The sequence below is a fragment of the Panthera pardus genome, unplaced genomic scaffold (assembly GCF_024362965.1).
Source record: "Panthera pardus isolate Hobbes unplaced genomic scaffold, ASM2436296v1 HiC_scaffold_22, whole genome shotgun sequence".
Lineage (NCBI taxonomy): Eukaryota > Metazoa > Chordata > Mammalia > Carnivora > Felidae > Panthera > Panthera pardus.
The window spans coordinates 61,145,220-61,158,114 of NW_026526788.1; the positions used below are offsets into that span (position 1 = coordinate 61,145,220).

The 12,895-nt window shown below is 56.2% G+C and overlaps 1 protein-coding gene across 11 annotated transcripts in view; it reads right to left on the bottom strand.

Annotated features, from left to right (window-relative positions):
• SH3PXD2A (SH3 and PX domains 2A) overlaps positions 1-12,895 on the bottom strand; it is a 242,916-nt gene that overhangs the window by 56,205 nt on the left and 173,816 nt on the right. For 9 of the 11 annotated variants that reach the window (XR_008424913.1, XM_019459324.2, XM_053909897.1 and 6 more), the window contains 2 exons: positions 8,673-8,717; positions 2,031-2,162 (listed from right to left, as the gene is read on the bottom strand). Coding sequence is in view for 10 of the 11 variants with exons in the window: in XM_019459324.2 (XP_019314869.1) it covers positions 2,031-2,162; positions 8,673-8,717 (177 nt within the window). In the remaining variant the exon portion in view is untranslated. The remainder of the gene's footprint in view (positions 1-2,030; positions 2,163-8,672; positions 8,718-12,895) is intronic. The other 2 variants (XM_019459323.2, XM_053909899.1) reach the window with 1 other exon arrangement.

Here is a 12,895-nt window from a genome sequence, read left to right on the forward strand (position 1 = left end):
CTCAGAAGAGGAGGTGCCTCTACACTTTTTCCAGGTGTGCTCTCCCCCATGGCTAGGCAGGGCTTCTAAGCATTCCTAGGGTCCTGAGTGTGGGATGGGAAGGTAGAGGGAGGATGTCTGCCCCTGGGAATCCGTCTCGAGCGTGTGGACTTCCTTTTGGGTGGGGGTCTTCCCCATCCTGGCCAGTGGCTGGTGTGCAGAAACGTGGGGGCTCACTCCTCCTGCTGGGCTATATAGCCGTACTGGTGACACAGGCAGGTGAAATGGCACAAGGCTCCCTAAGCCAGAACTCTATTTCTGAGCAGCCCTGACCCTATGTAGAGAAGTGGGCCCATTTTTCCCCTTGGAGCAAGCTCCAGAAACATCTGTCTCAGCTGCTGCCTCCAATTCTACCATCAGAGATCCCTTCCTTTGGCTCTTGAGGTACTCAGGGTTTCCAGAGCCAGGCCCCTGTGACAATGCCTGCTTCCCTGGGGCAGGCATGGGAAGTGGGGCTGGGGAGGTAGGCCTGGTACTGTGACAAAGGCTGAAGACAAAACCTATGCAGGAAAGAGACCAGTGTGGGCACCTGGGGGTGAAAGGCTCATGCCTTAAGCTAGGGGTGTAGCTCCACGGGGTGGGGAATGCCACTGCCAACCACCTTGCCAATGACACCAGGTACAATGACAAAGACTGACCTCTCTGAAGGGTCTGTGAAGACCCCAGACCCAGGAGGGCCAGGAGTCAGACCTGTGCTAGTATCACAGGTCTGTTCTCAAGGGAGCACAGTTCCTGAGCCTCCTGCAGCAGGAAGCTGAGCTCACCTCCCCCAGGAGGCCTGCTGGGATTTCCTCAGCATCTCTACAGCTACTTGCTGCCCATAGGCATAGGAATCGGGGGCCTGGGAATGCCCCCATTCTGTTCTGCTTTTGCCCTGAGGTTACTCACTAACTCACTTCCCCACAGTCCATCTGTGCCTCAGTTACTCTGTCTACAGAGTGAGTACAGTCACCTTTTGGTCGACCTTCCTTTCAGGGTTTAAAATATTGGAAGGGAAGGGAGTAGGACAGGAAAAGGAAAACAGGCCCCTCCCCTCTGGGAGTGTCCAAATACAGCCCAAAGAGGATCCTGTGCAAGGGACCTTCCCTGGCAGCTAACTGAAACCAAAACAAAACACCCTAGGAACCAACTGGAGCCCCAGCAGGATATGGGGAAACCGCTAATGGATGTCCCGGCCCTGCCCCTCAGACAGACCCAGGCCCTCTCTTTTTCCACCTGCAGAGATGTCTGCTGCCAAGGGCACCAAGGCACTTGTGTTCACCTGGTGAGAACCGTGCAACCAGGGGCCCCAGATAGCCATTGGCAGGGCCTGGACGAGACAAAGCCTCAGCTTGCAAGGACAGGGCGACTGCTGTGGGGCCCTCCCTAGCTCCCTTATCCCCTTGCCTGGGCCCTCTTCCCAGGTCCTGGCAGCCTTCAGCTCTGCACGGGCAGTCAGCTCCCCACCCGGACACTAGCCAACCCCCACAGGCCTGGCCTTTCCTCAGACAAGGCGCCAGGGGCCCAAGAACCCTGGCCCCTACAGTGACGTCGTGGCCTGCCTTCCCCACCAGAGAGTCAGCGGCCACAGAGCCCAGTCTTTTTGCCTGGACCCTGGCTTGGACGATGGTGCCAACAGGGGACGCTGCCCTAAGGTGCCCCCGAGCTGGGAGCTACCTTCCCTGTGGCCTCAGTGGGCACGGGGACCCTGAACAGAGGCTGGGAACCTTGCACTGGCGGCTGCCACCCTGCCCTTGCATGCACACAAGCCGGTTAATTTCCCCGAGCTGGAGAGACATTCTTCCACCACCAGGCAAAGTGCTGGCCTGCAGCCCAAACCAACAGGGGAAACTTCAGCCTCCTCGGCCCTCTCCCCACCAGATGGAAATAACGTACAGCTGCAGAGGTGGGGGAGGAGGTAGGAAACAAAACCAGCCAACCGTCAGTCCGTCTGTCTGTCTGTCTGTCCGTCCGTCCGTCCCGGGAGCCAGCGCGGCCGTCTGGGCACTCACCGCTCTCGTTCTTCTCGATGACATCCACCACCTCCCCGGCCTGCAGGCTCAGCTCCGAGTTCTCCTGCTTCTTATAGTTGGACACCACCACGTACTGTTCCAGGATCATGGGCTCGGCGTTGGTGTCGGCACCTGGCGAGGGCAGAAAGCACGCGGTGAGCCAGCGGCCGGCCATGGCCCCGCGGCCGGGGCGCCCCCTGTCCATCGGCCTCGGGGGAGGCTGTTCCGTCGCCAGCGCCGCTGCCACTCCGAGGGGCCGCCCGCAGCCAGGGCTCGCAGCTCTCCGGGCCCCAAGGACAGGCCATATAGCAAGGCCCCACACCGGCCCGCTGCGCCGCGGGGACCGGGGGACATGGGGAGCCGGGCCGGAGTGGGGGGAGGGACAGCCGGGGACGAGCGGAGGCCCTGGAAACTCAGAGGAAGAGCCTGCCGCTGCGATGAGTCAGTCACAGCCCGGCACGAGCAAGCAGCAGGAGAGGCCTGGTGCGGACGTGGTCTCCCCAGACCCCTTGGCCGGCAGGGGCGGGACGGGAGGGCCGCCCATGAGGGCTGAGGCCGAGCCGAGCAGAGCGAGAAAGGCAAGGCAAGGCAAGGCAAGGCAAGGCAAGGAGGAGGGCTCGTGCCTCTCCCCCAGCCCCTGTGAACCCAGAGAAAAAGAGAGGCAGCGGTCCTCCCCTCGGGAGGGAGAGGGAGCGAGCAGGAGAGAAGTCTCCACAGCCCGGGCCCAGGCGAGAAGTCAAGAGGGTTTGAGGCCGCCAATCACTGGGGTTTACTCGCAACCCTTAAATAGAAACACATGAGACCCATCGAATGAGGAGCCAGGGGTGGAGGCAGGGGAGGGGGAGGAGGGCCGAGACTGTTTACTTGAAACCCAAGAAGAAAGTCCCAGCGCCAGCAGCCGGTGAGCCCAGCCCGCCCCCTGCCAGCTTTTCCTCAAGTTCGGCTCCGTCTGCCCCTCGGCTCACCAAGGCGCTGCCACAGAGCCCGAGGGCCTGGTGCAGACAGACCGGTCTTAGGCCTGCTTCACTCCGGCCACATGCAGACTGATTCAGTCTCCCTCTGTCTTTTAGGGCTGGGCCTTGTGGTCAGGCTCCAGGAAGCCTCCAGCCACCCTTTCTGGCAGTTGAGGGGGTCAAAAGGTGGGGCTCTGCAAAAGGAGGGCAGGCGGGCTGGAGCTCCCAGGAGCAAGCAACTTCTCTGTCCCTCTCAGCCAGCGGACCAGTGCAATATTCATTAAGCAAGCACCAGGCTGAAAGGTGGACAGACTGGGTGCCCGTCTTGGCTTCCTGGCTGTGTGGCAGTGGACATGCTGCTTAAACCTCTCCATGTCTATTTCCATCACCACCACTAGGGGTGGAGGTGCAGACGAAACGCCTAAAACAGGACCTGCCCTGCCAGGAGCTGAGAGGATCCACAAACCAGAGACCTATTGGTTACCTCCTACAGGAAGCCTTCCCAGACCACCCCCAGCCCAAAGGGAATGTCTAGCACACTTTAACTATGTGTCTACCATCCTATATACCTGCCAATCTCCTGGAAGGCTGGGGAATTCACACCACCTGCAAGGCTACAGTAATGGCTGAGCGTCCCTGGGTTCCATATGGTTCCCTGATGCTTTAGCCTACAGCCACATTCGTTACACACCTGAGTCTAACTTGGCAAACGTTCTGTCTCAGGCATGGACACTGTCCCATTTTATCCTTTTCACCTTCCCATTTCACAAAAGACAACCCAGTGGCCCAGAGAGGACAAGACACTTGCCTTAGCTCACACAGCTGCCATGGAGAGAACCAAACAGTGTTTCAGGTTCAAGCCCATCTCTCTTTCCATTACAGAATGGCCGCTGATTTCCATTTCTAGACACCCATTCTTCTAACACAATGATCCTCAACTTGGCCCCACAAAATCGCCCGGGGAGCTTTTAAAGAATACTGATGCCTGGGTCTCACTTCCAGAGGTCCAGCTTTAATTGGTCTGGGGTATTTTTTAGAACCCCCTCCTCTCCCATGGTTCCCGTGCACGGCCAGGGGAGAGAAGCACTGCTTAGACCTTTGGGTCTTTCTATGCAGAAGGCTCCATCCAACCCAGGGCGGGGAGCAATGGAAGGAAAGAAACCCACTACCCCTGGTGGTTTCCTCCCATAGGGTGTGGGCCCTACGGCCCCAGCTCGGCCCTTTGGAGACCAGGAAGGGACCCTGTCCTGCCACATGGATGTGCACACGCACAGCTCCACTAAAGCCAGGATTGTATTTCAGGCAGAAATGCGACCAACAGCTGGGCAGCAGGGCCAACCCATTCTGCACTCAGATGGGGCCAGCCTTTGAGCCTGTCCCTGCCCACCAGGCATGGTGCTGACAGAGGCTCCCTCCCACTGTGCCCCTGGGGGGACACCAGTGCCCCTGTGGCCAAGAGCACTTCTTCAGTGCACCCAACACAAAAAGGGCCAGCCCCTGCCCTGTGAGACACAGGGGCTCCCCTTCCAGTTTCTGGGAAAGAAAAACTCCCGATACAAACAGAAAAGAGGAGCTCCCAGAGGCTTAGAGAGCTTCCAAATCCCAAGAGCCCAGATTATACTGACAATTAACAGCAGGCCCTCAGTGCTCACTCACGGTCAGCACTATGCCAAGCACCTGACTGCATCATTTTGCCCTCTCACTGGATCCTCACAACAACCCTATGTGGTAGGATCTGTCAAAGACCCATTTTACACATAGGCAGACTGAGGCTCATGAAGGTAAGCAATTTTCCTGAGGTCACACAGTTGGGACTTGAACCCAAGCTCACCAGACACGGTCTCTTGTGTTCTGAACTTCTCTACCATTTGCCACCTACAGACAGCCACTGATCCTCGGTTTCCAAAGGGACCCTGCCTCACCCTATCTTCACACACCTGGCACAAGGTTGGTGTTTAATGGAGACTGGAGTGTGGGTTCCTCGTTGACTGCTGCTACATCTGTTGGGCAGACCACAGGGTCCATTAGGTAGCAGGCATTCAGCAAGTGTTTGCAAAATGAATGAATGAAATGAACAAATGGGCGGAGATAGGAACAGAGTGATTTAGTGGTTTGTTTTGAGCCAATACAGATAAACCAGGCAAGGCCTCACCTCTGAAATTCAGGGAAGCTAGACAACTATGTAAAGGAAAAAGGGGAGATGGGGAAACAGAGGACAGAGGAGCAAGGAGTGACGAGCTTGTGGCCAGAAGCTGCTAGAGAGGACAAGCAGGGGTGATGGGGAATGGAGAGACTTCAGCTTATTTTAATCCAAGCCAAGGAAATCTGAGGCAAGATTTCAAAGAGGGGGAAAATTCCGCCCCCCTCCCCCCAACCCCTTGGAAAATTGGCCTAAGCTTTCTGAAGACTGACATTTTGGGACACAGGTAGAAAAGTTAAGAGAATGTTCTCCAGGGTTTCCAGAGCACAAGAAGACAGGCGATGGCACTTCCTGGAAGCTAGTCCAAAGGCTGTGGGATGGACAGATGGACACAGACACTCTGTGCTCCTGGCTGCTCTCCCCTCCCCCAGCACATGCAGGCTCCCAGCTCACTCTGGCATCTGCCTCTTAGGGTGTTGCCTGCCCAGGGCTGCCTGGGCAGGCATGAGCTGGGAGCAGGTATCCAGATGAGAAACCACTCGGCAGGCGGGCCGGTGGGTGATGTCATCTCACAAAGGCTGCTTTGGATCCCCTCCCAGCCAAGGCCTGGAAAATTGGGGGCTGGAGAAGTCGGCCCAAAGGAGGAGGAAGGGCAGGGGCAGTGGATGGAGCCTCTGGTCTTTAGATGGGAAGGGTTTGACAGAAGCATGGTGAAGGGGTGTACTTCTTCTTCTAGAGAGAGACCCTTTCCCAGGTTGGAAGGGGACTTTGCAACAGTCTCATCCAGGGATGGGCCCCTTGTTATTCAGAGCCCCTAGCTGGATCTGCTAGGGCTCTGGCAGTTCCCTGGAGCCCTGCCCCACACCTGCATTCCTCCTACTACCACCTGGATGGACCCCTGGCTCTTGCCTGATCCTCGCTGCCAACTTAAACTTCTAAATGAGGCTTTTGCCAAGTCAGTCCTCTGCTCCAACACCTTCAATGGGTCCCTGTTGCCTCCAGAATAAAGGCCAAATTCAAGCTCAGTCTTTCTGACAATTTGAGTCCCCCAAGTTCCCTGACACATAGCTGCCCCCCCGCCCCGGGCCATCCCAGGCAACATTCATGATTCAATACACATGTACTGAGGGCACTGTGTGCCCACCACACTGTTTTATGTAGGGTTTTACTTCCAAGCCTTTGCCTTAGCTGTTCTCCCTGCCTGGAATGCCTTCCCTTCTTCTACCAACTCCAATTCTACCTAACCATCTCTGACCCTCCAGGAGTCACCTGATTTTTCCAGCCGCAGGGTTCACTCCTGTCCTCTGCTGGATTTCTTGTGGGGCACTGTGCCCCAATCAGACTGTGTGCTTTAGACCAGAGTCTCCCTGATGAGAGTACATGCCCAGGACTGGCACTGGCCTCAACTGCCTGAAATTCATGATGTGAAAGCATAAAATTCGAGTCTGAGATCCAGTCCTGCTTTGCCCTTACTAGCTCTGTGACCCTGGGGAAGACACTTAACCTCTCTGAGCTTTAGCTTCCTCATTTGTAAACAGGTACAGTACAAGTACCTACCTCAATGGGCTGTTCTGGCATGGAATGAGGTGACAAGATTAATGTCCTAAGTAAACTACAGACAGTGTTTATAAAACAAACAGGAAATGGGATATTTGGGGGGAAGCGGGAGGGTTTCAGATTCCCCTGCAGCCTCAGAACCAGCAGGCAGCTCAGGGCAAGGGCCACACGTGCCAGGAAAAGGGTGGCTGCGGTTGTGTCCCTGAAACATGCCTCTGTCCAACCCCACCTCCAGGCAAGCACTGTTTACTTGCCAGCTAGAGACCAGGTCTGAGCCCCCTGGGCCCACTCGGGGGGAGATGCCAGGCTATGCAGCTCGAGGACTCTTACCTACAAGGATCCCCCACATCTGCCCCTTACTGTCTCATGCACTCTCTGACGTTCCAGATGGGGAAACCAAGGCCCAGAGAAAGCTGGCAACTTGCCCAAGACTCCAGCCCTGAACTCCCAGTCTGGCTGGTTTTTCCCAGCCCACACTGCTTCCCCTCAGCTTCTCACTCCAAACAGCTGGGCTCATCCTGAGAAGCCAAGCCCTGTGATAGCCCCCACCCCAGGCTTCCCATGTTGTCCTTGACCCGCTCCCCCCCCCCCCCCCCCCGACGAAACCCTGGCATTTGACCAAAGGTCTCTCTAGCCCCTCACAACGGGTTCCTCCCAGGCTGGACTCAGCCTGCCGGCTCCTCCATAGGCCCCTGGGCGGCCAGGCTATACGTTTCATGAATAAAATGTATAGTTGTGGGCCAAGTGGGTTCTGGCTCACTGGCTCGTGGAGAGGGGAAAAAGGGACAGAAGCCCAGTGATTAGTCAGGCCCAGGCCCTCGTCACAGACAACACTAGAAGGATGGCTGCGAGGAGCGTGGGTCAGGGAAGGGGTCCTCCTGCCTGTTGCCTTTCTCCTCTGGGCCCCTCCCAAAACGTCGACCCCCCATGTTCTTACCCACAGCTGTGGTGGGGTGGGGCCAAGCCTCTGGCTGACTGACAGTGGGGGCTGGCCCAGCCCCTGTGACCTCTGACCCTTCTGCCTTGTTCCCCAGCTCCCAAGCTTCAATCTCTGCTACATGTTTGGGCAGAATGGGTGTGTGTGTGTGTGTGTGTGTGCGCGTGCACGTGCGTGTGTGTGAGGTAGCACTCTCAGAAATGGAGGGGCTCCTAGAAGACCTTCTGGAATTTCCATCCCTCTGCCTGCCACCATCTTCCTCTAGCAGCTGAGAACCCTGCTGTCTAGGTTTCTCTCCCACTGGCCAGTAAGACCAGGGAAGCCCCTGATCCCCAGCCCAGCTCTGCCTAGGCACAAGGCACAGGCCCAAGTCCCTGAGGCCCAATCCTGGGCCACGAAGCCCAAAGCCTGGCAAGGCCACTGAGGCAGAGGCAGCTCTAAGCTCTGGGGCCCAGAGGCTGCGACAGCAGTCACAGGATTCCCTAACCTGCTGCAGCTCCCCAGTGAGGGCCCCTGGAAACCAGGCTGGGTTGGGGCGGGGAGGGGTTGCTGAGACTTCAGCTCTCTGCCTCAAGGTAACTGCCTGAAGTGGGACTGACCATCTTTGGCTGGCCCACCTCACAGGGATGACCAGCTGAGTTCACGTACAGGATGATGGTAGCCTTACCATCACCTGAGCACCTTCTGTGTGCCAGGCTCCCTGGGAGGGGGCAGTGCATTGCTGAGGGAGGTTAAGTTTACACAGCCAGGACATGGCAGAGCTGGGAACAAACCCGTACCTCTGGGTCCGAAATGCATCTGTTTACACACTGTGCTATGTGGTCATCACCCATCTAAGCCTCCAAGGTTGGACTTGGGGCCTAGAGAGGGTTGTAAGGAAGGCAGCGAGTACGGCTAGCGGAAGAGCAAGAGGGGGCCCAGGGGACGGCCGGCATGCCGACAAAGGGCTGCTACGAATCACAGGGAAGCATGCGGACCGCGGCCGGCGGGCACCGGCTCCCACACGTGCGTGCCCCCGGACACACATGCTCACACACATGCACTCAGGGCAGTACCTGTCACGTCCTTCTTGGGAGACTCAGCCCAGCTGGAGAGCCACACTTCCGAGTCCCCCGAGAGCAAGCAGCAGCAGGAGAGAGAGGAGAATCAGAGGAGGAGAGAGAACCGTTAGGCAGGCAGGAGGTCCACCGGGCAAGTGGCTGCAGGCGCCGCTTTGGGCTGGCGGCGGAAGGCGGGGGAGGGGAGGGGAGTGATTTCCTGGCCCTGGGCTGGCTGCTGGGCGTGGGCCTGAGTGATTACAGAGGCGCTGGGACACAGCCGGCTGGGACGGACGGGGATAATGAGGTGTCTGCCGAAACGCAGGAATCCTCTGGAGCACAGAGAATCCTACACAATCCCCGCCTGGAACTGGGCCCACGGGTTATCACTGCCCTGGAGAAAGCAGCCTGGACCTTTCTCTCTGGCCATGTGGGTGGGTGGCTGGCCGCACAGGGCCTGGTGGCTCCAAGGATCCTCACCAGGCCAGCAGGCTCAGCAGCCTGGACCTGGACCCTCAGACATCAGGGTTGGAGAGTCCAAGGCCAGTCTCCAGTCTTGAGGCCCCACACCACTGAGCTCTGATGTCTTGTCCAGCTCTTGACCCAGCCCTACCCAATGAGGAAGACAGGCCCTGGCAGAATGGAAGGAAGAAGACTCATTTAGAGTCTCACGCCCCAATTCCAACCCAGAAGGCCCGGGACCTTTAGTGACCATCAGAGATGGGGTCTCTATCTCAGGCTCAGACAGTCATGTCTGATCTGGACCTCAGTTTCCTTATCTGTGAAATGAGGTTAGAAGTTATCCTTCTGCCAAGACAGAGGAGTAAAGTCAAAGCGCCTAAAAGGACATATGTAATATGATAACATTATAATGAGGCAGATAGCTCTTAGCCTGATCAACGGTGTGAACCACTCCAGAGTATCAGAGAGTCAACAGGTTAAAAGCACTGACAGTCTACCCAGAGTATATAGTGCTTCATTCACTTGACAGTCCCTTGAGGTGGGTATGCATTTTTCGCCCCATTTTACAGGGGAGGAGACTGGCCCAGGTTCCCACAAGCACAGAGTAGCAGAGCCGGAAATGGAACCAGGTCTGGGATCACCCCGGGCTGCTGCTTTCTCTGCTGAACTTCTCGTCGCCTCCGAAAGAGCACAGCGTTGGCTGCAGTGGGGCCAGTAAGAAGCAAACACTGAGATGCGAGTCTGAGAGGCACCCAGTGCTGGCCCGGAGAGCCGCCTGACCCAGTGACAGATAGTAAAGATAATCATAACAGCAGCAAAGGTTCGTGTAGCATTTATTGTATACCAAGAGTCACGCTGAGCCCTGAAATATAGTAACTCCTTTGCTTTCCAGAATAATCCTACAATGGTTAGGTACTCCCTCCAGTTTGCAGATGAAGAAAATTAACCAGAGAGGTTAAGTAACTTGCCCAAGGTCGCACAGCTAGTACGGTGTCCCCCTGGTGTGGGGCTACAGACTCCAGGTGATCAGTTGATGCTAGTCATAAATTAAAGCACCTAATTCCCCCTTACTCAGCAAGTCACTTCCTGCTCTCATTGTAAACCAGCAGTGAGGGGCTCTGGTAGAGGGGTTTAGTGACTCCGGAGTCTGACTGTGCAGATTCTCCCCTTGGAGAGACTTACTTAACCTCCTTGAACCTGTTCCCTCCCTTGTAAAAACTGACACAGATGATATATTTACTTTCTAGGTTGCTACCAGGGTTAAATGATGTAATACGCAAAAAGTGCTCAGCGTAGTGCCTACTACAGTCAGTGCTCAACGACGGTTAGCTACCATCGGCAACATCTCCCAGAAGCTTCGTTCAAACCAACCTTAGGGCACCAGGAAAACCCTACTGGAGTCACAAGGACGAGAACCAGACGGTGTTCGATACTGGATGTGCCAAGAAGACGCTAGCACCCAGTCAGAGATGCCTTCCCATTGACACCCCCAAACACGAGGTCAGCTGGAATCGGGGGTGGAGGGCTCTGGAAGACTGCACCCCAAAGACAAACATTCCACGGCCAGAGTCTCTCACCTGGACTCGCAGCCAGAAGCTTCCTGGGTGGCAGGAGCTATGCGGGCCCGACTTTCATGCCCGGGTAGGGCTGACACAAGGTAGGCACACCTCTGAGGCTTGAAGCTGGTGTGGCCTGAACTCCAAATGGGGAGGGCCTCATTACCTGGTGCCACGCCTTGCTGGGGCTCTAACTCCCTTTTGCTGTACCCCAAATGTGGCCCAGTGGTCTGCCACCCAGCAAGGCCATCCTCACCACCCCGCAGGCCCAGCACCAGGCCCACTCCAGCCCCATCTGGCCCCACTCAGCCCTGTGCCAACCCAGCTAAGAGGGTCCACATCTCTACCCATCTCTGCTGCACTTGTTACTTGTACACCTTCCATTCTGGCTTCTTTTGGGCTGTCAGAAGGAAAACTTTCGGGAAATGTTAACCTCTTTCAGTGAGCCAAGGGCAATTATTTGGCTCAGGCCTTGAGAACCCAGGAAGGCTCGTTTTGCTAGAACGGGGGTTAACACTCTTCCTGTAAAGGGCCAGAGTCAATATTTTAGGCTTTGTGGGCCATGTGGTCTCTGTCAAGATTACTCACCTTTGCTGTTACAGCACAAAAGCAGCCCCTGACAGTCTGTAGAAGACTGAATGGGCTGTGTGCCAATAAAACTTTACTTAAAAACGACATGGCGGGCTGGGCTTGGCCTGTGAGCAGTGATGTGCCAACACACATGCTAGAAGATGAGGGGAGCTGCTGCTGTCCTCGTCAATGGCAGGGGGCACCCCCAAACCCTGGGCGGGAGAAGTGGGGGCTCTTGGCCCACCTAAACTACATGCACATAAGGTCTCTGCTGCTTGGGTAATTTTTTCAGTAATCGTCTTGAAGGGTCTGATGCCCTTCCAGGCCCTTGGGGTTTGGGCATTTGGGCAGGGAGTGGGGAGCAGACAGGAAAAGATCCCTCAGCCTCTGGAAACTGAGCCCCACTGCTAAGTGTGGAACAACCCAAACTCATGCCCACCCCCAGCACCCCCCAGAAGCAGGCCTTCCCTTTGCTCTCCAAAGGAAAATGGGAAATGGACCAGAAACAAGCCTGTCTTTTTAAAAACATGATTTATTTCCCAGTCCCCTGGATCTGCAAAATTAATCCAGTTCCGCTGCTCCCACCCCAAATCTCTCCCCACTTTGGAGTGCCTTGTCTCCAGCCCACCCGAGCAAGCCCTCTCCCAGGGTGGGAAGGACACCCCCCCCCCCCACCCCACCCCCGCCTCCTTACAATGAACAGAGGAGACTCCAGCCAGGAGGCAGACAAGGCTGCTGGCTCAGGGCTGGGAAAGCAGAGACAGAGGGATGGGATGAGGGAGCAAGGGGCAGGCACAGCCAAGTGAGCAGCTGTGACCGACACAAACCAACCGCTTCCTGCCCTCCCACTGTCTCTCCCTCCCTCTCCCCTGGTGACAGAACCAAGGGCCTTACAGGGCAGGGTCAGGAGCGGTGGAAAGTGAGTGGCGCCAGACTGGGAATGTGCACAACTGGTTTTGCTGAGAATCAGCTCTGTGACCTTGAGCAAGTGGCTTGACTTCTCTGGGCCTCAACGCTTACAGCTGTAAAATCAAGCATTTGGGCCTGGCGATATCCAAGGCACTTGTGTGATGTTCTAGACTCTTCTAGCAGAAACCTGTTAGTCTCCATGATGCAACTGCTCCACAGCTGAAACGAATCTTTCTAGAGAAACCGACCACCTTTCCAGGGAAAACCACTTAAACACTCAATATATGGAAACTCAAGGGAAAAAAGCAACTAATTCAAGAAACAAAAAGGCAGAGAACAGAAACAAGAATTCTTTTAAGATCTTGGTTCTTGTGCTTACCCTGCCACTCAGCTCACTGATCCTGGGGCAGTGGGCCTATCTCTGGGCCTCTTTTCCTCATCTTCTTTGTAGGGTTGTTTTGAGAGTGAAATGACCTAATGCCTGTGAAAGGTTTTGGAGGGGTAGGAACAAGGCCCTTGGGGCAGAGCAGGAGTGGGTGATGGGGACAAGCTGGTGACTAAAGCAGTGTGAGCCTGGGAGGCAGGAGGTGGGGAGACAGGGTCGCTCCCTCGGCCATCCCATAATGCTCCCAGATCAGCAAGAATCCAGGCCCTGAGAAAACCAGGTGCCTGCAGGTCCTGGCCAAATGCGGTGACCCAAGGACACTTCTTAGATACTGAACCTACTTCTTGTCAGGTCCAGGT